The 26,751-nt window shown below is 44.1% G+C and overlaps 2 protein-coding genes across 4 annotated transcripts in view; both read right to left on the bottom strand.

The window, feature by feature from the left end:
- KAT14 (lysine acetyltransferase 14) overlaps positions 1-21,741 on the bottom strand; it is a gene marked incomplete at its 5' end in the record, with an annotated part of 40,566 nt that extends 18,825 nt beyond the window's left edge. For 2 of the 3 annotated variants that reach the window (XM_082669597.1, XM_082669598.1), the window contains 3 exons: positions 14,366-14,487; positions 18,940-19,058; positions 21,483-21,741. In XM_082669597.1, the coding sequence (XP_082525723.1) occupies positions 14,366-14,487; positions 18,940-19,058; positions 21,483-21,741 (500 nt within the window). Of the gene's footprint in view, positions 1-14,365; positions 14,488-18,939; positions 19,059-20,883 lie in introns of all 3 variants that reach the window. The other variant, XM_082669599.1, reaches the window with a different exon arrangement.
- Positions 21,742-22,023: 282 nt separating this feature from the next.
- On the bottom strand, positions 22,024-25,275 carry PET117 (PET117 cytochrome c oxidase chaperone). The gene is made up of 2 exons (XM_082669600.1): positions 25,100-25,275; positions 22,024-22,192 (listed from the first exon to the last, which is right to left on the bottom strand). The coding sequence occupies exons 1-2, from the start codon at positions 25,193-25,195 to the stop codon at positions 22,043-22,045; spliced, it is 246 nt and encodes an 81-aa protein (XP_082525726.1). The 5' UTR covers positions 25,196-25,275; the 3' UTR covers positions 22,024-22,042.
- Between the last annotated feature and the right edge of the window lie 1,476 nt (positions 25,276-26,751).

The raw sequence follows: 26,751 nt of genomic DNA, 5'->3' as shown, positions 1-26,751 counted from the left end.
GAAAACATAAATCAATGACCGGAAATCCTAAAGAACAGTTCTTCATAAGAAAGTCAGTCTAACAGATGAAAAATACTGCTAGGGAGGCAAGAGAAAAAAGTATCCTTAGGAACAGAGATGTACTAGAAAAATACAAACCAAAAGAACCCCACAAAAAACAAAAAAACTTTATAAAGACATGACCACATATCTGAGACAGGAGAATGACCCCCAGCATTGTGGGTCAGAGCAGAACGAGGTCTCACCTCGTTCTGACCTTTCCAGGCCCCCCTCCTGTTGCCCAGCGGTCTGACCAGAACGAACCCATCCCACTTGCTTTCTTACACTGCCCAACACTGTCCCACAGGCCCCTTGGGATCTGTTCACTTTTCTTCCCATTGTCCTATTTGGCTTTGAATCCCTCTGGTGAACTTTCCATTTCAGTTATTGTACTTTTCAGCTCCAGGACTTCTTATCTCTTTATTGATATTTCTGTTTTGTCCATACATCGCTTCCCTGATGTTCTCCACCTCTTCCTTTAGTTCTCTGGGCATCTCTAAGACAGCTCTTTAAAGTCTTTGTCCAGTAAGTCCACCATTAGGTCTTTTTCAGGGGCAATTTCTGTTAGTTTATTTTTTTCCTTTGAATGGGCCATACTTTCCTTGTTCTTTGTATTCCTTGTGTTTTGTTGGACAGTGGACATTTGAATCTAATAATGTGTTAACTCTGGACACCAGACTCTCCTCCTTCCCCGGGGTTTACTGGTTTTTGACAGCTGCAGGCTGTCTCTGTGCCAAAGATCAGCCGGAGCAGAAACTCAAGGTCCTCTCAGTCCATGTCTAAGCCTGTGCCTCCCCCGGACATGCAGGGTGGCTAATTCCCCTGTATATGTGGGTGCTTTTGAATGTCTTAGTCTTCAACGTCTGGCTCCAAAAAGGGGACAAAGAGGAAAGTGAAAGTGGGGAGGTAGGTGCCAGCCCTATAAGTCCCTTTAAAGTCACCTCAGCCAGACGGGGAGGGGCTTGCAACAATGGAGGAGGTGCAACAACAAAGGCCGCCCACGCCTTTATCAGCACCTCTGTGATCAGAAGCAGCAGTCAGTGATCAGCACAGATATGATATTTGGAGGACAGCGTCCTTTGTGTCCACCCCGGATCCCATACTGTATGTAAGCTGCTCCAGGAATATGTGCATGGCTGTCTGCCACAGTTAAAACTGGCCAACGCTGATTGTAATTTATGGTCCAAGGCTTCCTCTGGAAGTTGCAAGCCTTCAGCTGACTCCAGAGTTCCAATAAAGTTACACTGGATTCTGCCAATGCAACTGCTACCTAGGTGGGCAGACAGATTTCTGGTGCTTCCCACTCTGCCATCTTCCCAGAACCCTCATCATACAGGCATAGCTCATGTTACTGCACTTCACAGATACTGTGTTTTTTAAAAACTGAAGGTTTGTGGTAACCCTGAATCAAGCAAGTCTATCGGTGCCATTTTTCCAAAAACATCTGCTCACTTCATGTCTGTGTGTCATATTTTAGATCTTGTAGTATTTCAAAGTTTTCCATTATTATTGTATTTGTTATGGTGATCTGTGATCGGTGACTTCTGATGTTACTCCTACAACTTGCTGAAGTCCAGACTATGGTTAGCATCTTTTAGCAATAAAGTATTTTTTTTCATTTATTTTTTATTTTTGGCTGAGTTGGGTCTTTGTTGCTGTGTGTGGGCTTTCTCTAGTTGCAGCGAGCGGGGTCTATTCTTTGTTGCAGTGCACGGGCTTCTCATTGCGGTGGCTTCTCTTGTTGCAGAGCACAGGCTCTAGGCATGCAGGCTTCAGTAGTTGCGGCTTGCGAGTTCTAGAGCACAGGCTCAGTAGTTGTGGTGCACAGCCTTAGTTGCTCTGCGGCATGTGGGATCTTCCCAGACCAGGGCTCAAACCCGTGTCCCCTGCATTGACAAGCGAATTCTTAACCACTGAGCCACCAGGGAAGCCTAAGTATTTTATAATTAAGGTGTGTACACTGCTTTTTTAAAAATAATGCTATGCATACTTAACAGACTACAGCATAATGTGAACATAACTTTTATATGCAGTGGGAAATCAAAAATTCATGTGACTCACTTTATTGTGATATTTACTTTACAACAGCAGTCTGGAACTGAACCTGCAACATCTCTGAGACATGCCTGTATAATATTTTTAATTTTAAATACTATGAATGTGTTTTATCATATTTCATCAAACATAAGGTCCACTGACTTTAAGACACACCGTTTTGTGTACAAGAAGGAAAACTATCTATCAAGTAAGCTATGACACACCATCACTTCTACGATGTATCCAGCTGTCAGAGATGTCAAAGTGTGAAAAAACTGTTTATCTTAAAATCAATGAAATATGGTAATAGAAAAAATATCCAAACTATTCTTCACTAATCAAAATTATAACTTTGGGAAAAATTCAAGGCCAGGACTGTAAAACCAGATTAAATGACCACATATAAAATAGCAATTAAACTGTAGTAATTAAGCTTTTGTGTACTTTTTAACTTGCTTCTACAATAGGTACACAAAGTTATTTAGGTTAGCCCTTAATAAACCTTTATACATTTAAACCTTAATAAAATATTAAGGACATATAAGATCTGAAAGAAAATGTATTCAAATTTAAAACTTCACTATACAGTACACTATTCTCTCAGATCCTATGGCAAATGAGAAATGGTTAACATTAAGAATTTTAAAGTATGCTCCATGGATAGCAGACTAAATCTTTAGCAGCTGTGAGAAATGTTTAATTGCGGAGGCAGTGAGTCTGTGTTTTCATACATGGACACATCTGAGCACTGGAGACCACCTCAGGTGAGTGGTTTCGGGGCTTTTCCAATCACTGATGCTTAAAGCAGAGTTCCCAAAGGGAAGGACAGCACTGAGGCAGGAAACTGAGTGCCAAGGAGTCACAGCGTAATTTTTAATTCTCTTTCACTCCTCTGGTTAGATCAAGGAGAAAATTAGTTGCTTTAAATTCTCACTAACACAGTCTCCCTTTTTGATCAAGAAAGAGGCCTCACAAAAAACTCATAGTTTAACATCAAAAAAATGAACAATCCGATTAAAACATGGGCAGAAGATCTGAAAAGACATTTTTCCAAATAAGACATACAGATGGCTAACAGGTACATGAAAAGATGCTCAGCATCACTAATCATCAGGGACATGCAAATCAAAATCACAATGAGCTATCACCTCACACCTGTGAGAATGGCTATGATTAAAAAGACAACAAATATTGGTGAGGATGTAGAGAAAAGGGAATCCTTGTGCACTACTGGTGGGAATGTAAATTGGTGCAGCCAATGCAAAACAGTATGGAGGGTCCTCAGAAAATTAAAAACAGAACTACCATATGATCTAGCAATTCCACTCCTGGGTACTTACCCGAAGAAAACAAAACACTAATTTGAACAGATATATGCACCCCTATGTTCACTGCAGCATTATTTACAATAGCCAAGACACGGAAGCAACCCAAGTGCCCATCAATAGATAAAAGGCTAAAGAAGATATGAGGGGGAGACCTTCAAGGTGGTGGAGGAGTAAGACGTGGAGATCACCTTCCTCCCCACAAATACGTCAAAAAAACAATTACATGTGGAACAACTCCTACAGAACACCAACTGAATGCTGGCATAAGACCTCAGACTTCCCAAAAGCCAAGAAAATCCCCACATACCTGGGTAGGGCAAAAGAAAAAACAAGAGACAAAAGAATAGGGACAGGACCTTCGCCTCTGGGAGGGAGATGTGAAGGAGGAAAAGTTTCCACATACTAGGAAGCCCCTTCGCAGGCGGAGACTGCGGGTGGTGGAGGGGGGAAGCTTCGGAGCCACAGAGGAGAGCACAGCAACAGGGGTGCAGAGGGAAAAGCAGAGATTCCCACACAGAGGATCAGTGCCAACCAGCACTCACCAGCCTGAGAAGCCTGTCTGCTCACCCATTGGGGCGGGTGGGAGCTGGGAGTTGAGGCTTGGGCTTTGGAGGTCAGACCTCAGGGAGAGGACTAGGGTTGGCTGCGTGAAGACAACCTGAAGGGGGCCAGTGCGCCACAGCTAGCCAGGAGGGAGACCCGGAAAAAGTCTGGACCTGCCGGAGAGGCAAGAGATCATAATTTCAGAGTGCACAAGGAGAAGGGCTTCTTGCTCTGTGTGCCCACAGACAGCAGAGCACCACCCAAGCGAGCTCCAGAGATGGGTGCAAGCCACAGCTATCATCTCGCACCCCAGAGACAGGCATGGACCACTACCGCTGCTGCCACTGCCACCAAGAATCCTGTGTGCGAGTGCAGGTCACTACCCACACCCCTCCAGGAGTCTGTGCAGCAGGCCACTGCCAGGGTCCTGTGATCCAGGGCCAACTTCCCTGGGAGAGCACATGGCATGCCTCAGGTTGTTGCAACATCATGCTGGTCTCTGCTGCCACAGGCACGTCCCATGTTCCAATTATGACTACCGTACCCCTCCCCCCCTCTCCCTGGCTTGAGTGAGCAAGAGAGCCCTAATCAGCTGCTACTTTAACACCCTCCTGTCTGGGCAGGGAACAGAGGCCTGAGGGCAGCCTACACGCAGAGGTGGGACCAAAACCAAAGCTGAACCCCAGGAGCTGTGCGAACAAAGAAGAGAAAGGGAAATTTCTCCATGCAACCTCAGGAGCAGTGGAGTAAATCCCCTCAATCGGCTTGATAAACCCTGCATCTGTGGAATACATGCATGAAGAGACAACAAATGTTCCCAAAACTGAGGCGGTGGACTTTGGGAGCTACTGCAGTCTTGGGGTTTGCTTTCTGCATTTGATTAGTTTTTGGTGTTCTGTTTCTCTTAGTTTAGATTATAGTGCTTGTTTTCATTGGTGGGTTTATTGGTTTGGTTGCTATCTTCCTTTTTTTTTGTTCTCTCTTTGTGAGTATGTGTGTGTGTGTGTGTATGTGTGTGTATGTTTCTTTGTGTGATTTTGTCTGTTATTTTTTATTTTTTGGCTGTGTTGGGTCTTTGTTGCTGTGTGCGGGCTTTCTCTAGTTGTGGTGAGCAGGGGCTACTCTTCATTGCAGTACATGGTGGCTTCTCTTATTGCAGAGCACGGGCTCTAAGGGCATGGGCTTCAGTAGCTGTTGGGCGTGAGCTCAGTAGTTGTGGCTTGTGGGTTCTAGAGCGCAGGCTCAGTACTTGTGGCGCACAGGCTTAGTTGCTCTGTGGCACGTGGGATCTTCCCAGACCAGGGATCGAACCCACGTCCCCTGTACTGGCAGGCAGATTCTTAACCACTGCACCACCAGGGAAGTCCCTTGTCTGTTTAGTTTTGCTTTTACCATTTGTTTGGGGGCTCTGTTTTTAATTTTTTTCTTTCTTCCTTTTCTTCTGTGCTGTGAAGCTGGCAGGGTCTTGGTGCTCCGGCCGGGTGTCGGGCCTGAGCCTGCGAGGTGGGAGAGCCGAGTCCAGGACACTGGACCACCAGAGGCCTCCTGGCCCCATGTAATATTAATTGGAGAGAGCTCTCCCAGAGATCTCTGTCTCAACACTAAGACTCAGCTCCAGTGCTGGATGCCCCATACTAAACAACTAGCAAGACAGGAACACAACCCCACCCATTAGCAGAGAGGCTGCCTAAAGTCATACTAAGTTCATAGACACCCCAAAACACACCACCGGATGAGGCCCTGCCCAAAGAGCAACAAGATCCAGCCCCACCCACCAGAACACAGGCACCAGTCCCGCCCACCAGGAAGCATACCCAAGCCATTGAACCAACCTCACCCACTGGGGGCAGACGCCAGAAATAAGACGAACTACGAACCTGCAGCCTGCAAAAAGGAGACCCCAAACACAGTAAGTTAAACAAAATGAGAGAACAGAGAAATATGCAGCAGATGAGGGAGCAAGGTAAAAACCCACCAGACCTAACAAATGAAGAGGAAATAGGCAGTCTACCTGAAAAAGAATTCAGAGTAATGATAGTAAAGATGATCCAAAATCTCGGAAATCGAATGGAGAAAATTCAAGAAACCTTTAACAAGGATCTAGAAGAACTGAAGAGCAAACAAACAATAATGAACAACACAATAAATGAAATTAAAAATTCTCTAGAAGGAATCAATAGCAGAAAAACTGAAGCAGAAGAATGGAAAATAATGGAAATAACTGCCACAGAGCAGAATAAAGAAAAAAGAATGAAAAGAATTGAGAACAGTCTCAGAGCCCTCTAGGAAAACATTAAATGCACCAACATTCGAATTATAGAGGTCCCAGAAGAAGAAGAGAAAAAGAAAGAGTCTGAGAAAACATCTGAAGAGATTATAGTCGAAAACTTCCCTTACGTGGCAAAGGAAATAGTCACTCAAATCCAAGAAGCGCAGAGTCCCATACAGGATAAGTCCAAGGAGAAACACGCCAAAAGACATATTAATCAAACTATCAAAAATTAAATGAAAAGAAAAAATATTAAAAGCAGCAAGGGAAAAGCAACAAATAACATACAAGGGAATCCCCATAAGGTTAACAGCTGATCTTTCGGCAGAAACTCTGCAAGCCAGAAGGGAGTGGCAGGACGTATTTAAAGTGATGAAAAGGAAAAACCTACAACCAAGATTACTGTACCCAGCAAGGATCTCATTCAGATTCGACACACAAATTAAAACTTTTTTTTTTTTTGCGGTACGCGGGCCTCTCACTGTTGTGGCCTCTCCCGTTGCGGAGCACAGGCTCCGGACACGCAGGCTCAGCGGCCATGGCTCACGGGCCCAGCTGCTCCGTGGCACGTGGGGTCTTCCCGGACCGGGGTGCGAACCCGTGTCCCCTGCACCGGCAGGTGGATTCCCAACCGCTGCGCCACCAGGGAAGCCCCAAATTAAAACTTTGAAGACAAGCATAAGTTAAGAGATTTCAGCACCACCAAACCAGTTTTACAACAAAAGCTAAAGGAACTTCTCTAGGCAGGAAACACAAGAGAAGGAAAAGACCTACAAAAACAAACCCAAAACAATTAAAAAAATGGTAATGGGAACATACATATCGATAATTACCTTAAATGTAAATGGATTAAATGCTCCAACCAAAAGACAGATTGGCTGAATGGATACAAAAACAAGACCCGTATAGATGCTGCCTACAAGAGACCCACTTCAGACCTAGGGACACGTACAGACTGAAAATGAGGGCACAGAAAAAGATATCCCATGCAAATGGAAATCAAAAGGAAGCTGGAGTGGGCTTCCCTAGTGGCGCAGGGGTTGAGAGTCCGCCTGCTGATGCAGGGGACATGGGTTCGTGCCCCGGTCCGGGAAGATCCTACATGCCGCAGAGCGGTTGGGCCCATCAGCCATGGCCGCTGAGCCTGCGTGTCCGGAGCCTGTGCTCTGCAATGGGAGAGGCCACAGCAGTGAGAGGCCCACCTACTGCAAAAAAAAAAAAAAGAAAGCTGGAGTAGCAATACTCACATCAGAAAAAACAGACTTTAAAATAAAGAGACAAAGAAGGACACTACATAATGATCAAGGGATCAATCCAAGAAGAAGATATAACAATTGTAAATATGCACCCAGCATAGGAGCACCTCAATACATAAGGCAAATGCTAACAGCCATAAAAAGGGAAATCGACAGTAACACAATAATAGTAGGGGCCTTTAACACCCCACTTTCACGAATGGACAGATCATCCAAAATGAAAATAAATAAGGAAACACAAGCTTTAAATGACACATCAGACCAGATAGTTTTAATTGTTATTTATAGGACATTCCACCCAAAAACAGAATACACTTTCTTCTCAAGTGCACATGAAACATTCTCCAGGATAGATCATATCTTGGGTCACGAATCAAGCCTCAGTAAATTTAAGAAAACTGAAATTGTATCAAGTATCTTTTCCAACCACAACATTATGAGACTAGATATCAATTACAGGAAAAAGAACTGTAAAAAATACAAACACATGGAGGCTAAACAATACACTACTAAATAACCAAGAATCACTGAAGAAATCAAAGAGGAAGTTTAAAAATACCTAGAAACAAATGACAATGAAAATACGATGACCCAAAACCTATGGGATGCAGCAAAAGCAGTTCTAAGAGGGAAGTTTATAGCAATACAATCCTACCTGAAGAAACAAGAAAACTCTCAAATAAACAACCTAAACTTACTCCTAAAGCAATAAGAGAAAGAACAAAAAACCCCCAAAGTTAGCAGAAGGAAAGAAATCATAAAGATCAGATCAGAAATAGATGAAAAAGAAATGAAGGAAACAATAGCAAAGATCAATAAAACTAAAAGCTGGTTATTTGAGAAAATAAACAAAATATTGATAAACCATTAGCCAGACTCATCAAGAAAAAAAGGGAGAAGGCGCAAATCAACAGAATTAGAATGAAAAAGGAGAAGTAACAACTGACACTGCAGAAATACAAAGGATCATGAGAGACTACCACAAGCAACTATATGCCAATAATATGGACAACCTGGAAGAAATGGACAAATTCTTAGAAAAGTACAACCTTCCAAGACTGAACCAGGAAGAAATAGAAAATATGAACAGACCAATCACAAGCACTGAAATTGGGATTAAAAATCTTCCAACAAACAAAAGTCCAGGACCAGACAGCTTCACAGGCTAATTCTATCAAACATTTAGAGAAGAGCTAACACCTACCCTTCTCAAACTCTTCCAAAATATAGCAGAGGGAGTAACACTCCCAAACTCATTCTACTAGGCCACCATCACCCTGATACCAAAACCATACAAAGATATCACAGAAAAAGAAAACTACGGGCCAATATCACTGATGAACATAGATGCAAAGCTCCTCAACAAAATACTAGCAAACAGAATCCAACAGCACATTAAAAGGATCATATAGCATGATCAAGTGGGGTTTATCCCAGGAATGCAAGGATTCTTCAATATACACAAATCAAACAATGTGATACACCACATTAACATACTGAAGGAGAAAAACCATATGATCATCTCAATAGATGCAGAAAAAGCTTTCGACAAAATTCAACATCCGTTTATGATAAAAACTCTCCAGACAGTGGGCACAGAGGGAACCTATCTCAACATAATAAAGGCCATATATGACAGATCCACAGCCAACATCGTTCTCAATGGTGAAAAACTGAAACCATTTCCTCTGAGATCAGGAACAAGACAAGGATGTCCATTCTCACCACTATTATTCAACATAGTTTTGGAAATTTTAGCCACGGCAATCAGAGAAGAAAAAGAAATAAAAGGAATAAAAATTGGAAAAGAAGTAAAACTGTCACTGTTTGTAGATAACATGATACTATACATAGAGAATCCTAAAGATGCTACCAGAAAACTACTAGAGCTAATCAATGAATTTGGTAAAGTAGCAGGATACAAAATTAATGCACAGAAATCTCTCACATTCCTATACAATAACATTGAAAAATTTGAGAGAGAAATTAAGGAAACACTCCCACTTACCATTGCAACATAAAGAATAAAATACCTAGAGATAAACCTACCTAAGGAGAAAGGCCTATATGCAGAAAACTATAAGACACTGATAAAAGAAATCAAAGACAATACAAACAGATGGAGAGATATACCATGTTCTTGGATTGGAAGAATCAACGCTGTGAAAATGACTATACGGCCCAAAGCAATCTACAGATTCAATGCAATCCCTATCAAACTACCAATGGTATTTTTCACAGAACTAGAACAAAAAAATTTTACAATTTGTATGGAAATACAAAAGACCCCAAATGGCCAAAGCAATCTTGAGAAAGAAAAACAGAGCTGGAGGAATCAGCCTCCCTGACTTCAGACTATACTACAAAGCTACAGTAATCAAGACAGTATGGTACTGGCACAAAAACAGAAATATAGATCAATGGAACAAGACAGAAAGCCCAAAGATACACCCACGCACCTATGGTCATCTTATCTTTGATAAAGGAGGCAAAAACATACAATGGCGAAAAGACAGCCTCTTCAGTAAATGGTGCTGGGAAAACTGGACAGCTACATGTAAAAGAATGAAATTAGAACACTTCCTAACACCATACACAAAAATAAACTCAAAATGAATTAAAGACCGAAATGTATGGCCAGACAGTAAAAAACTCTTAGAAGGGACTTCCCTGGTGGCACAGTTGTTAAGAATCTGCCTGCCAATGCAGGAGACACGGGTTCGAGCCCTGGTCAGGCAAGATCCCACATGCCATGGAGCAACTAAGCCCGTGTGCCACAACTACTGAGCGTGCGCTCTACAGCCCGCGAGCCACAACTACTGAAACCCACACACCCTAGAGCCCATGCTCAACGAGAAGCCACTGAAATGAGAAGCCCGTGCACTGCAATGAAGCGTAGCCCCCTCTCACTGCAACCAGAGAAAGCCCACATGCAGTAACAAAGACCCAACACAGCCAAAAATAAATAAATTAATTAATTAAAAAAAAAAACTCTTAGAGGAAAACATAGGAAGAACACTCTTTGACATAAATCACAGCAAGATCCTTTTTGACCCACCTCCTAGAGAAATAGAAATAAAAACAAACAAATGGGACCTAATGAAACTTAAAAGCTTTTGCACAGCAAAGGAAACCATAAACAAGACCAAAAGACAACCCTCAGAATGGGAGAAAATATTTGCAAACGAAGCAACTGACAAAGGATTAACCTCCAAAATATACAAGCAGCTCATGCAAGTCAATATCAAAAAAAAACAAACAACCCAATCCAAAAATAGGCAGAAGATCTAAACAGACATTTCTCCAAAGAAGATATAGATTGCCAACAAACACATGAAAGGATGCTCAACATCACTAATCATTAGAGAAATGCAAATCAAAACTACAATGAGGTATCACCTCACACCGGTCAGAATGGCCATCACCAAAAAATCTACAAACAATAAATGCTGGAGAGGGTGTGGAGGAAATGGAACCCTCTTGCACTGTTGGTGGGAATGTAAATTGATACAACCACTACGGAGAACAGTATGGAAGTTCCTTAAAAAACTAAAAGTAGAACTACTATTTGACCCAGCAATCCTACTACTGGGCATATACCCTGAGAAAACCATAATTCAAAGAGTCATGTACCACAATGTTCACTGCAGCACTATTTACAGTAGCCAGGATATGGAAGCAACCTAAATGTCCACTGACAGATAAATGGATAAAGAAGATGTGGCACAGATATACAATGGTTACTCAGCCATAAGAAGAAATGAAACTGAGTTATTTGTAGTGAAGTAGACGGACCTAGAGTCTGTCATACAGAGTGAAGTCAGAAAGAGAAAAACAAATACCGTATGCTAACACATATATATGGAATCCAAAAAAAAAAAAAAAAGGTTCTGATGAACCTAGAGGCAGGACAGGAATAAAGACGCAGACGTAGAGAATGGACTTGAGGACACGGGGAGTGGGAACGGGAAGCTGGGATGAAGTGAGAGAGTAGCACTGACATATATACACTCTCAAATGTAAAATAGATAGCTAGCAGGAAGCAGCTGCATAGCACAGGGAGATCAGCTCAGTGCTTTGTGACCACCTAGAGGGGTGGGAGGGAGACGCAAGAGGGAGGGGATATGGGGATATATGTATACATATAGCTGATTCACTTTGTTATACAGCTGAAACTTACATAACATTGTAGAGCAATAATACTCCAATAAAGATGTGAAAAAAAAAGATGTGATACACACACATACACAATTGGATATTATTCAGCTATAAAAAAGAATGAAATCTTGCCATCTGTGACAACATGTATGGACCTAGAGGGTATTATGCTAAGGGTATTATGTGAAATAAGTCAGAGAAAGACAAATACTGTATGATTTCAGTTATGTGGAAGCCGAAAAAAGAAACAGATGAAGAAACAGAACAGCAACAGTCACAGATACAGAGAACAAACAGGTGCTTGCAAGAGGGGAGGAGAGTGGGGAGAGGGTAGAAATAGGTGAGGGAAATTAAGAAGTACAAACTTCCAATTGCAAAATAAATAAGTCACAGGTATAAAATGTATAATGTAGGAAAAACAGTCAGTAATTATGTAGTATCTTTGTATGGTAACGTATGGTAACTAGACGTACCATGGTGATCATTTTGAAACATATGGAAATACTGAATCACTGTGTTGTGTAACAGAAACAAATGTAGGTTGTAGATCAATTATACTTCAAAAACAAACTCATAGAAAAAGATATCAGATTTTCCAGAGGTGGGGGGATAAACGTCCCATTATAAGATAAATAAGTACTAAGGATGTACTGTACAACGTGATAAATATAATTAACACTGCTGAATGTTATACAGGAAAGCTGTCGAGAGTAAATCCTAAGAGGTCTTATCACAGGAAAAAAATTTTTTTCTATTTATTTAATTTTATATCTATATGAGATGATGGATGTTCATTAAACTTTGTGGTCATCATTTCATGATGTATGTAAGTCAAGTCATTATGCTGTACACCTTAAACTCATACAAGTGCTGTATGTCAATTACATATCAATACACCTGGATGAAAACAATATATAGATGGTATCATATGATAAAAAAAAGAAAGAGTGTTTCAGATTGCCTTTACAGGTCATGGGATCTAGCTACAAGTCAATAGCATTGCTTTATTTTTAGTGCACTTATTTTTACAGTTTCATTCTATTTATATAAGTGATATAGGTTTTCCACTTACCATGGTGGTGTGAAGTTTCTTTTTTTTCAGTGACTTGATTTAAATAAGTAAACGATAATTCAAGTGATACACTAATATGGCCAAAACCCACTAGTTTAATGGTTAAATTACAAGAAGCTGGAGAGTAATTAATGTCTTTCAGTAGAAGTATTGAAAAGAAAAAGAGCCTCAGCTGATGCCTCTCAGAACACGCTCTAGAAATGAACAAATGAAACTGAACACCTGCTGCTAAAATACGCCAACTTCCTTAAAACAGGCAATTTAAATCCAACTTCTTCCAGAAGACAATCCACCAGGCAGAACAGCACTGAAAGATCATGAAAACGTTCCAAGATCTAATTTTATCAGTTTTTTTCCCTTCCTTGTCCCTTATAAATGGGGTGTATTAAGTTCCATAAATAGAGCTAAATCATTAAACTAAGACAACATTTCCTTTCAAGAAAAAGAACCAGTTATGCTGTCAATTCTTTTCTTAGTTCTATTTTTCAATTCTATTTTTCCCTCACAGCAGCCTGCAGAAGGTCACCCCTCCATGATTCCTCAGCAACTTTGGCAGAGCTGTGACTTTTCAGCACCCGAGAAAACGGGCTGCAAGGAGTTCCGAGTGAGGACAAGCACAAACTCCCTGCTCTGACCTTTATCGTGTCCACACCGACCCAATTATGCAAGATTTATGAATCTCACACAGGACTTCAGAAGGCAACTAACAATCAGAATTTCAAACACTACTTCCCTAGTGGTCCAGTGGTTAAAACTCCATGCTCCCAATGCAGGGGGCCCGGGTTCAATCCCTGGTCAGGGAACTAGATCCCACATACCACAACTAAGAGCCCGCATGCCGCAACTAAGATCCAGCACAGCCAAATAAATAAATACATTTTTTTTTTTTAAAGAAAGAATCTCAAACAATCCGCCAATGCAACTGCAAACTTGCTAACCTCTAACAGCAATAAAAATCTTGCTAGATGCACATGGACCCTTAGTTAAAACATCTGGTGTGTATGTCTGTGCCCCGGCACCCCTAAGTCTGATGAACCAAGGAGGGGTCACAGAAAAGCACTCAGCAGCAAATTCAAAGCATCATGATGAAAAGAGTATCAAAGGAATAAACCATATGCGTGTTAATGTGCCCAGACTTGGCCAAGCACTGTGAATACCAAACAGTATACAATGATTTCTACCTCCCAGAGTTAATAAACACAAATACTAATAATCAACCAAGAGCAACTTAAATGAGTGCAGTCAATAACTGCCATCATTTCTCGTCTTCTGACCTCCTACAAGGCACTGATTTTAAAGGACATAATATTCCTCTATCCTCAAATTAGTCACCTACCCAACTATTAAACTGCCTCATTTAATCAAAGTCTCTATTTTTTTAACATTCTAAGAATCTGTTCAACTGTCTTCCTGCTCAGTAGAAACCAACAGTTTCCTCCAAAAGTAGGATAGGAAGTATGGAAACCTACCCTTGTCATTATGTAAACTTCTACTTCGATTTTTAACTTAAAGTAACAACATTTTCTGGATTAAAAAATTCTCAGTAACTGCTACAAGTAATTACTCTAATTCTCTAAAGGCCAGCATTAGGCTGTCTCAAGTCTCATATACTTTATTCTTTACATCTTCATTCAAGTATAAGATTTTTAAAAAATCACATTACCTATTCCCAAGCAAAAAAGCCCAATGTTTCTCAATGAAAGCGCAGATGTCTTCTTTCCACCGGAAATAGCCCTGACGCCCACTACCTTCCAGGGACAAGTTGTACATCGCCAGCATGACCACCTGAAACAGAAGCAGAATAGGCTGGGAGAAAAGCACAGACAGGGATGGTAAACTTCAGGGGGGAACGTGTGTTGTTTTATACTCTGAGTATGAATAGAGGGGGGAAAAGGAAGGATAATATCTTGGAATATTCTCAGGATAGAATTCTGCTTCCTTTTTTGCTTTCCATAGATGAGCATCACTGTTCCCCTTAATCACGTGCACTTGTTCCTCCCATGTTACATGTGCAAGGCTGCTGTGTGGCTGAACTGGTGAAGAGTAACTACTGCCCTAAGCAGCCCCCATCCCAGTCCCCCTCCACCACTCAAAGGCAGCGCTAAACACCGTGTTAACCAATGGCATCAGGAGGCCACAGGGCCTGCTCCAGCCGGCATTTCTGATGGACAGTGCTGACCTTTACTAAATATTCCAAGCATCACCCCTGCACACATACTTTTCTAAGCTCTTTAGAGGGCAGAAACAATAGACTCTCAGAATTTCAGAGCTGAAGTTAACGTGAGGTACCATCCACTCTGGGTTTAGCCTTTCTCAGCTGTGGAAACTGTTCCTGAGATGAAATCAGAATAGACAAGGGGCAGGGACCTGAAAGGCCTGGCTGCCTGGCCCATCCTCAGAGAGGAGGACACCCCCAGCTCCACATCTAATCCAACTTTGTATTTAACAGATAATGAATTCACAGCCCCAAATGGGAAAGTACTTTGCAGAAATATGAATAACACAGTCTCACTGTAAAAGACTTCACTAAAAGAGAAAAGAGCAAAGAAGGAAGTAAAAATCATTTTAAATCCACCATCAAGAAATAATCCTTCTTAACATTTTCAGTGATTATCCTATTAGACATTTCTCTTCGCATCTAAACGCAATTTTGTAATCATAAATGGACAAGAAACTACACATGCTATTCAAAACCATGTTTTCAACCTAATAAAAGTAATGATTAATTTTGGGCCAGTGCAATTGAAAAGGGGGCAGAACCTACAAAGAGAATCCTTCCATAACTCTTCTTTCCATGAGGAGTAGCCCAAGGCTGTACAGGGTCTAACAGACTGCAGTTCACGTTCCCCGACATCGATGTTCACAGCCCCAAATCCCGATGGCCCAACAGGGAGAACTACAACCACACCCTCAAAGGGGCCTGGTGATTCTGATGCTCCTACCAAGTCTCAACTTCCCCCATCCTTAAACTTGTAAAATTTGCAGACAGTCTGCCAATTAACCCCATGAACAGACTTTTCAAATCATTCCACTCATTTTTGCATCAGGTCTGCGTCAGCCAACAAACCTCTCCCTTTAAAGTTACTGTTCACAGGGAGTCGTTGTTTAATAGACACAGGATTTCACTTTGGGGAGATGAGCACTTTCTGGAGATGATGGTGGTGATGGTTGCAAAACAATGTGAATGTGCTTAATGCCACTGAACTGTATGCTTAAAGACGGTGGAAAGGGTAAGCTTTGTTATGTATATATACATTTTTATAAATTTATTAATTTCTTTTTGGCTGCGTTGTGTCTTTGTTGCTGTGCACAGGCTTCCTCTAGTTGCCACAAGTGGGAGCTACTCTTCGCTGAGGTGCGTGGGCTTCTCATCATGGTGGCTTCTCTTGCTGAAGAGCACGGGCTCTAGTAGTTGTAGCACATGGGCTCAGTAGTAGTGGCTCGCGGGCTCTAGAGCGCAGGCTCAGTAGTTGTGATAGGCTTAGCTGCTCCGCAGCATGTAGGATCTTCCCAGACCAGGGCTCAAACCCATGTCCCCTGCATTGGCAGGCGGATTCTTAACCACTGCGCCACCAGGGAAGCCCTGTTACATATATTTTACTACAATTTAAGAACGCTTTTGCTCAAGAAATACCTTAAGAAAAGGATGGAATGAGCTCTTCTGCCCACTCAGACTCCTAGAGTAACTTGGAAACGTGTATTCACTGTTAATCTCTGTGGTACAGACACAAGTGTGTTATTTCATTTCCAGTACTTTTTTTTTGGAAACATTTCATGACTTTAGAAAGTTAAAATTCACATACTTACTTGCAAATAACTTTTCCTATTATCACCATATTTACTGAGCAAACTAAAAATCCAATCATGAAGGACATGGTTTTCCCCCTTCTGGAATTTGTAATCTTAAAGAACGAATCCCAGTTGTGTTTCTGCTCTTACACCACCAGCCCAAGCTCATAGTAACAGGCTGGCCCTGGGAACCAGCACAGCTCCAAGGCCTTGCTCAGGCTGGCACAGCCCAGCGGGCACCTCCCAAGTATCTGCTGAAGAGCATGTAGAAAGATAATGAGCGTGTCTAGGACAAGAACGTAAAAACTACCCTACTTGATAGCTTCCCTACTTTTCAGACTGTTGTTCACACATCACCGAGGAGGAGGACACAGAAAGTGTGTGGAAGGGGCCTTTTAGTCACCCCATTACTGTTGGCATTTTATAATATAAACAAGTATTTCTACTTCTTATTTTGATAAATCAACAAACTTTAAGATTTAAAACAAAGAAAACCCACATTCCAATTGGAATATGACATCAATAGAGTCTATTCCAGACCAACGGATCCTCTTTTAGCTCTTGCGTGAGAGAGACAGAGGGAGAGGGGGAGGGAGAGAGAGGGAGAGGGAGGGAGAGACAGAGAGAGAGAGAGGGAGAGAGAGAGAGAAAGAGAGAGAGGGAGAGAGGGGGAGAGAGGGAGAGGGAGAGAGGGAGAGAGGGAGAGACAGGGAGAAAGGGAGGGGGAGAGAGAGAGAAAGGAAAAGAGATGCAACTAGAAACAATGGGCAGTAGTTTTCCAAGAACCAGGTATGTCTGGTCCCAGTTTTCACTTCATTATCCCAGGGTATTTATTATCCATATGTCTTTTGGAAGTGAAAAAATAATTTTCAAGAAATGTTAGTCTGATTAAATAAGCAAATTGAGGGCTTCCCTGGTGGCGCAGTGGTTGAGAGTCCGCCTGCCAATGCAGGGGACACGGGTTCGTGCCCTGGTCCGGGAAGATCCCACATGCCGCGGAGCGGCTGGGCCTGTGAGCCATGGCCGCTGAGCCTGCGCGTCCGGAGCCTGTGCTCCGCAACGGGAGAGGCCACAGCAGGGAAAGGCTCGCGTACCGCCAAAAAAAAAAAAATAAAAGCAAATTGAGCCAATACTGCCAATATATTGAGCAATATAATCAAAAGCCACTTTTTCTTTTAAAAAAGAATCTCCACAGAAAACTCATAGTCTTGAAAGTAACAAATTACATACATCTGCTCTTCTTCCATTTTACAATTTTATGAGAAGCTACCTGCAGGCCAAATGCAAATCTGCCTACGTGTGCACACATGCAGAATAATCTACTAATATTAATCTGACCTTGCCTAGACACAGTATCCCATGCACACTTTTTAAAAAATCCCAGTTAGAATACTCATGAGACTGTATCCTCAATACAAACTTCCATTCATTTTCTACTTACATATTTTCAGGCAAGTCCAAAAAGGCTCCCTAAGATCACCACTGACAGATTTCAACAGATGTCCTAATAAAGCACTGATAATTAACACGATAGCCTCTGGCTGCGAACACAGCTACAATTTACAAGGAACACCCTAAGTGCCTTGGAGGGTACAACCTAAAATCTTTCTCATTACCCTGTTTATTTCCTTCACAGCAAAAAGTGCTAGGGGTAATTAACTTGTTTATTTGTCTGCCTATCATCTAAAATAAATGTCTACTGCCTGGGGCTAGGGTCTTGGCTGTCTCACTCACCACAAAGAAGAAACAGCTAGAAGGATCAGCTGGTCTCCACGAGATTCTACTCTCCAGGCCTAGAACAGTGCCTGGTTCGTCATGTGCACTCAATATTTGTCGAATGAATAAACATAAAAACTGAGTGAGGGATGTCTAATACATTTTTAGAACTTAAAGACTGCATATAACATTGGTGCCTTGTTATAAACATATTAATATAAAAACAAAACCCAAAAAATTAATACAACCTGGAGATCAGTTAAAAGATACTGTTCGGGCTATAGTTGGCTGGGATTACAGTGACCATCTTTACTTTTTTTTTAATTTAAGTACAGTTGCTCTACAATATACAACTAGTTGCTAGTTTCAGGTGTGCAGCATGTTGATTCAGCATCTTTATATTTTTTAGAATGGTTTTATTTTTCTAAAAATAGCTGCTAAAAAAATGTGAACCTCTTCGATTAAAATCAGAGTTTGGTATTATGTATAAATGAAACCGTGGGTGGGATTTTCAGAATCTCAAACCCAATTCACTAAGTTGGCAGTATTTTTACTAAGAACTCCTTTCTCCACACATTCAGTATGATTTTCATTGTGAAATAAAGTGACCCTCAAAACAACTCAGAAGCTCATATGTAGGTTCCTCATTCCCTAGTTACTTATTCCAATAAATTTCGCAAGGGGGGGGCGGGGACCAACCCCATGAATTCTAGAGAAAGAGCTTTAACTCACTTGCTGCCATGTCAGCTTCAGCCGCTCATACTGCTCCTTGCCATCTTCAGAGCAATCAGAACAAGTAAACCTAAAAAAATTATCGCCCTTAAGGTAACTGAGCTGTTCCCTCAGCTGACCTAGGAGGAAAACAAAAAGGCACATCACAGGTGGATCTAGAACAGAGGTAACCCAAAGTTTTCATCAATCTACCAGCCATTTCCCAAATTTCCCAGGCTGTGTTTTTCCTTTTCTTTCAGCCAGCCTGTGAGGGCAGGATGGGGATGGAGAAGGGAGTAGAGAAGGTTTTTATTCTTCTAACATCAAGTGCATGCCCACGAAGATCGCTCTGTGGTCCCCGGACTTTCAGAAGAGACACTGTTAAGGCAGGTAGGATTGTTCTCACTGGCTGTTCCAACTGTTAACATTCCCGACCCCTACAGGAGGTCTCCTCACACATTCTTCCAAGGAAACATCTGAGCTCCCACTGTGCCACTGGGCTAGGAACCAGGAACACAACACCTGAGACAGACGCGGTGCTGGCTCTCAGAGGCTTACTGATGTGGTGAGGGCTACAGAGGAGAGAGTAGGTAATCACAGCAGCACAGAGGCTCTCCACCTGGACTGTGCATCAGAACCACCCAGGAAGTTTTGTGTTTTAAATATGCCCAGGTCAGGGGCTTCCCTGGTGGCGCAGTGGTTGAGAGTCCGCCTGCCGATGCAGGGGACACGGGTTCGTGCCCCGGTCCAGGAGGATCCCATATGCCGCGGAGTGGCTGGGCCCGTGATTCATGGCCGCTGAGCCTGCGCATCAGGAGCCTGTGCTCCGCAACGAGAGAGGCCACAACAGTGAGAGGCCTGCGTACCGCAATAAAACATTTTTAAAAATTAAAAAAAAAAAAAATATATGCCCAGGTCTATCGCCCGCAAAATAAATCAACCTCTGGAAGCAGAGCATTTTCTGAAGTTCCCCAGCTGATGCTGATGCTCTGGGAGACATGGAAACCCTGGAGAGGGATGTGATGGGTGCTGTGGGGCAACGTGAGAGCACATAAAAGAGGTGCCCACCCACATGAGGAAGACAGCAGCGCTAGAAAAAGTGGGGTGGACGGGGGGCCTGAAGGATGGCTAGAATTGGCACGTGAAGAGGTGTTTGTGTGTGGGGCGGGGAGTATAGAGGCTGTAGAGACACGTGTTCCACAGAGGAAATTTACATGCACAAAGTCCTAGGGATAAGAAAGAACTGCTTGGGCTTCCCTCGTGATGCAGCGGTTAAGAATCCGCCTGTCAACGCAGGGGACACGGGTTCGAGCACTGGTCTGGGAAGATTCCACATGCCGTGGAGCAACTAAGCCCGTGCGCCACAACTACTGATCCTGTGCTCTAGAGCCCATGCTCCGCAACAAGAGAAGCCACCACAATGAGAAGCTCTCGCACTGCAATGAAGAGTAGACCCCACTCACCACAACTAGAGAAAACCAGCGTGCAGCAACAAAGACCCAACGCAGCCAAAAATAAATAAATAAAATAAATTTATAAAAAAAAGAACGAACTGCTTGTGGAGAAGGAAAAGCTCACCCTAACTGCAAAGCTCTGTTTCCATGTGGGGATAGGAGGGCACGAAGGAGAAAGGCTGGAGCAGTTAGCAGGGGCCCCAGGAGGCAGAGCATTTACAGCACAGGCTGTGAGGATGGGGGAAAGCCACCCAGGCTTTCAGGCAGAACCCTGAATCTATAAGCAGAGACAGCTGGAAAGCAAAAACTAGTTAACTTATAATAAATTTTAGGTTTGCTTTCTGTGAAAATGGTGTTAATTTATTAATAATAACTATGAATCCATCTTAAAAACACCTCCACATACCAGAAAATGACCCAGTTCACAACAATATATATACATATACACATACGTAAATTTCTCTGACCTAGTTACAAATTCTATTACACAGAGTATTCCTCTAGTACATACGTCTTTACTACTCTCCACGTAATGGAAACATCCTGCTTTGGTTAAGAGGCCTGATGACTGGCAAAGCACCTTATTGCGTGTATATACGGCCAGCAGATCAAGGAGGCCAGCAAGGAGAAAACACGAATGGCCCTAGAAAAAGGCATAATACATATTTAATCTCCTAATTCCGACCTTATATCAACATACTATAGCAGTTGTTTTCCATGTAAGTTAGACACTACCAGAGTTATGTTTATGAGTCTGAAGTTTAGCTCTACACTGGGCCTAGAATTTGGCCCCAAAACCACAATAATGTGACCCTGATAGAAAAATGTGGCTAACTCTTTAAGTAACACAGAATTTCCAATTTTCTAATTTTTATTTGGGTTACAAGTGAGAATGTTAATTTAACAACGTGATAGAGGTTGGCAGTAATATATATTAGTACAAATGTGTTTACGTTTTATATAAATTTGCAGTTAATCAACTACACTAATAATAAACATAGGAGTTATCTTTTTATTTGGGTCTCTTTCACATTCACGTTTCTCTCACAGGTTAGAAAAACAAACCTTCCTGCAGGAATTGACAAAGGAAAGGAAAGGAGAAGCGCTTACTGGCTGGGATCCACTTCTGGCACTTGTCGCAGAAGTAGGACAGCTGCTCCTCCATCCACGACACGTCCCCTTCATCACTGTTTAGGGAGTCCCCGCTCTGGTCGTGAGACAAGTCCACAGACGCCTGGTCCTCTGACTCGACGATCAGCAGAGTCTCCCCCTCCACCTCCCCCTCCTCCAGCCCCTCCGAGGTGGACGTTCTTGTGGCTTCATCGTCGTGCCGACTGATCAAACTGCTCAGATGGATGTTACTCTCCATCCCTCCCGGCTTGCAGGTTCAGTGCTCTTGGGAACAATCCCAGTTTCTGGACACTAAGCTTGAAGGGGCTCCTTGCTGACCACACAAACACACTCTCAGAAGAGCGTCTGCCTGACTCTACTCAGACACAAGGGGCACTTAAAGCAATTATTTAGAATATACGATCCATCGTCCTTTTTCTGATCAAGTTTAAAAGGACGGTGACCACAAAAAGGCTGAAGATCGCACTAAGCTGTTCTCCATCAACACTCACACACACTTAACGCTGTCTGTTCCATCAATATCTCACACGCATTTCAAGTCACGTTTTTTGAGATCCTTTTGCCAACACCATCTTCTCTCTTTCTGCTTCAAGTTGCTCAGTCAGAAGACTCTGTTCTCCCAAAAGACGAATATTTTCTTTTTTCCGATTTTGCCTCTCAATGTCTCTGATCACTCCGTCACGAAGCCTCTAAAAATGTTAAGAAACAGATTTTAGTGAAACTCAGAACAGGTGGTTCCCTTCCTTGTGTCATTCAAGTCCTAAAATCAGTGTTACCAAAATACACTTAAAACTCTTAGATTCCAAGTACTCAATTTCTATTTTAACTTTCTGTGTAGATGTAAATGTAATAAACCATCAAATTAACTTGGTAGCGTGATAGTATTATTACAGACCTCTTATCATACTTTAAGAAATTTTGCATCATTTAATATAAAAATGGGAAATAACAATTAAAAAAGAAAAACTGCCACTATGCTGAATTTTAAAAGTTTAGTTAATATATGGTGCTTTAAAAACTTGATGAGGGACTTCCCTGGCGGTCCAGTGGTTAGGACTCCGCACTTCCACTTCAAGGGGCATGGACACTATCCCTGGTCAAGGAACTAATAAGATCCTGCAAGCAACGGCTCAGCCAAAAAAAAGAAAAAACAAGTTGATGAGAGTTACTTGAGTAACTGTGAACTACATTCCTGTTAGCAATTGTCCTAATTGAATAATAAACACCCAAGAAAGAAAATTACTAAAATTTGAACAAACTGTAAGGATGCAAGAAAGTAAAGAACTCGGCTTCTTCTATTATGTACAGAGAAAAGGTAAAAATTACAATTACATAATGGGGAGAGAAGGGGAAAAAGAACGCTACCAGCAGAGGAAACATAACGGCCCATTGATGGTCGTTACTTTGATAAACACTAAAGACATGTAGAAAATTCCAGAATATGGACCTGGCATCTAAGATGAGACTTTCTAAAGCATCAATCCAGTCATTACTAATAACTTACACTTTACAGGTCATAAAATACTCTAATAACTTAACAGTGGCCTTGTGAGGCAGAATAATGGGGGCAGGGCCTGGGTAGGGTTTTTTTAATTACCATTATGTCTATTTTAACAACTCACCAAGTACCTACTTGCTGGCCCTCCTCCAGGCCTAGGGCTCCAGTCCCCATTACAGGGGAAGCTGGGTAATTTAAGAGTCCTGGGACTGATAACACAACTGAAAACCAACTGTCCTGAACCCTGTGCCCCTGGCAAGATCTCCATGCAGAATCGGAGGCTCTCATTCCACTCCTCCCTCCCCAGCTCATGCTCTCCTGTGCTTCTTCCATCAGGACACACCTACACACGCCACCCAAGCCCCAAAGCCCACACCGTCCACACCTGCTCTGAGGTCCTCCCCTCCTTTCTCAGGGACTTTAGCACTCGGCTTGGGATCTTGCTCTCCATCCAGCATTCGCTAGTTTCCTCCAGGTTTCAAAGTCTGTGCCTACTGCCTCGCACATCCCTCCTGCAACTTCCACTTGACTACCTTACTAAGCACCGAGACCTCTTCACCATTACAACTCTAACACCTAGAACGCGGCTCCTCCTGTAGTACTCACTGCTGGTTTTGTTGGGCTCCTGTGATGATCAAGGCTGATGTACGTAAAGTGCTTAGAACAGCGCCTGGTATGTGGCAGTCAGTCAGGAAACAATGGGGGACAACAGTCATCGTTTTAGTTCTTGCTTCCTTGAACCTTCCAACACACCCACTGTGTCAAACATTTGTCCTCCTCTTTCCCGCTGCTAGAAAGTAACCCCGCAATGAATAATTGGACATAAAACACACACAGGTTATTCCGGTCAATCTCAACCTCTAACTTCCAAATACCTAAACCTTACACTTGTCCCATTCTGACAGTGGTTCTCAACCCTGGCTGCATGTTAGAATCCCTGGGTCGCTTTTAAAGCGTACCTAAGTGGGATCCGCATCCCCAAGAGATTCTGATTCAATAGGTCAGGAGCAGGGCCCAGGCTGCTACCTGGTAAAAACTTCCAGGAACAATCGCACGTGTAGCTGGAGGTCAGAACCAAGCTTTCACCCAGCCGTACTCCACACTCGGAAAATCCCTGCTCGCTGACCTCAGAGCTACATCTGACATAGCATCTTCTACCCTATCTCAAATTTTCTCCAGCCACCAGCTTTTCCTTCTTAGAGAAGAAAATCTCCCGCTTCTGTTCCAAAAGCTAACCCCTTAGAACGACTACATTAATCCCAATCTCTAATCTCTTCCGCGCCCTGTCACCATTAATCATTTCATTCCCTCCCCTAAAATCTTGTATCATCACAGGCTTCCTCTCCTGTGACTTCCAGAGTGTGAACACGGGACAAAGGCCTCACCTGCTGCATCTCTGCACCCCGAGCACCCGGCGCGGTCCCACGCAGACAAGCCTGTTTACAGTGACTTACCCAGCGGCCTGCGTCCACCCCGGGCCAACCGGGCTCCACCGCACCCCTCCCCCCACACACACACCCCGGCTGCCCCCGCTCGCGCTCGGCCTTCGCCCCCGGAGCAGCTGCGCGTATTCATCTCTGTTTCCCGACGCGCCCGGGGCGGAGCGTGGCGCACGGGGGCCCAGCAGTAACGTCAGCCGATGGGAAAAGGAAGAAAATAAGACTGAGAGACACAGCAAGACTGACAAGCCCCTGAGCGGTCAAATCAAGGATGTTTCCCCACATAAAACCACCGGAAAGAGAAAAATTGGAGGCCGCTATCTCTATCGTCCCCAGAATCTAGTTTCCATAGCAAACTGTTCCTTAAGAAGGAAAAACTCACCCCCCATACAAGTATATCTCCCAATTCCCGAAAGCGAGAGGCGGGGGAAGCCTCACCAGCGCTTCGACACCCGCGGGGCGGGGGCGGGGCCGGCCCAGAGCACCGGGGACCACCGCCCCCACTTCCCGGATGCCCCAGGGAGCGGTCTCCCCACCTCGGGGGAGGCGGGAGGAGAGAAAGGAAAGGCGAGGAGGAAGCGGCGCCACGCGGAGCCGGACCCCAGGCCCCAGGCCTCCGCCGCCGCGCGGGCCCGAAGGCGCGGGCCCGTGACATCTACCTGCTGGTCCTGCCGCTGCTTCATATGCACGCCCGCCACGGTGGCCGCCGTCAGCACCACCGAGAGGCCCAGCACCACCTTCGAGCTCCCCGACATTCCAGCGCCGGCCGCCGCGGCCTCCGCTCCCCGTGCCCCAGGCCCAGGGCCGCCGCCGAGCGCGCGCCGTTGCCGGGGCGGGCCAGGCTCGACCCCTCGAGCGCAGAGCCCCAGCTGCCGCCAGGCGCGAGCAGTCGAGAGCCGAGCGCCGAGCAACACCCAGGTTCCGCGGAAGGCGCGGCTTCCGGTAGGGCCTAGGAATCGAAGGCATCCCCTCCCTGCCCTGCGGGCGGGCGGGTAATAACACTTCCAAGAGCCCTGGCCCAGAGCTGGCCCCAGTACCACCCAAGGCGGGGTTCCAGGCCTGAGCCCTCTCAGTTCATCACCCGCCTCCTGCGGCGGGAGAGTCCGGGGGGCGGGATGCCGGACCCGGTACCTTGCGGACCCTTGACCGCGCGCGTCCCTTCGGAGCGCGGGGCTGCCTCGCTCAATGCCAGCCTCACCAAACGCAGCCCTCGTTGCCCCTTCGGTGGGGAGATGTCAGGAGATGGAGTTTTTCTCGTTAGATGCTGTAGACACGGTCACCTGCTTTCACCTTGACGCTGTGGGGTGGCGGGTCAGGTCTGGTTTTTCTTGACATCAAAAAGTCTTCTGGCTACAGAGCAAGCTCTCTGGGCAGCGGCACGTCTTCGCCTGCTGGCACGAAAGGCGCTGTCCCCTTGTCGCCCAGGTAATCCTTGTGGCATCCCTTCTACACCTAGTTCCCGCACTCAGTTGCCCGAAATGATCGAGCGAAGCAGAGCGTCGAGAACCGCCGCAGAAGGTACTGTGCAAGGTGCACACAGAGGTTGGGCTTTCCAGTGAAAAGGTATTATCATCAAGTCATTCTTTCCCACTAGAATTCCCAAAGGACAAACTTCCTCCTAGGCAAGCAACTGTGGACGCTGTTGATTTGGGCTGAGTCTCCGTTAGCCTCACCCCAGGGCTTCTTCGACATTGATCTCTGTAGTGCCTTGCTGTTCCATCGTCTGTTGTGAGAGCGTCAATGGCTTGAGATGAGTGTTGCTCTCAAGAAATGTAATAAGAAAACAGCTTGTTTTCTTGAAATGTATTGTTATTCTACTTTTTTAAATCCCTTATGGGGGGACTTCCCTGGTGGTCCAGTGGTTAAGAATCCGCCTTCCAACGCAGGGAACATGGGTTCATATCCCTGGTCGGGGAACTAAGATCCCACTTGCCAGGGGGCAACTAAGCCCGTGTGCTGCAACTACTGAGCCTTTGTGCCACAACTAGAGAGAAGCCCACCTGTGCACTCTGGAGCCCACACACCACAACTAGAGAGAAGTCCGTGCTCCGCAACGAAAGATCCCTCATGCCGCAACAAAGATCCTGCATGCCGCAACTAAGACCCAATACAGCCAAATAAATAAAATTTAAAAAATAAAATAAAATCCGTTATGGGGAATTCTCTGGCGGCCCAGTGGTTAGGATTTGCGTTTTCACTGCCAGGGCCCGGATTCATTCCCTGGATGGGGAACTAAAATCCCACAAGCGGGCTTCCCTGGTGGCGCGGTGGTTGGGAGTCCGCCTGCCGGTGCAGGGGACGTGGGTTCGTG

This window comes from Grampus griseus (assembly GCF_964374135.1).
Source record: "Grampus griseus genome assembly, chromosome: 14".
Lineage (NCBI taxonomy): Eukaryota > Metazoa > Chordata > Mammalia > Artiodactyla > Delphinidae > Grampus > Grampus griseus.
This window is presented reverse-complemented; position numbering and strand designations above follow the sequence as displayed.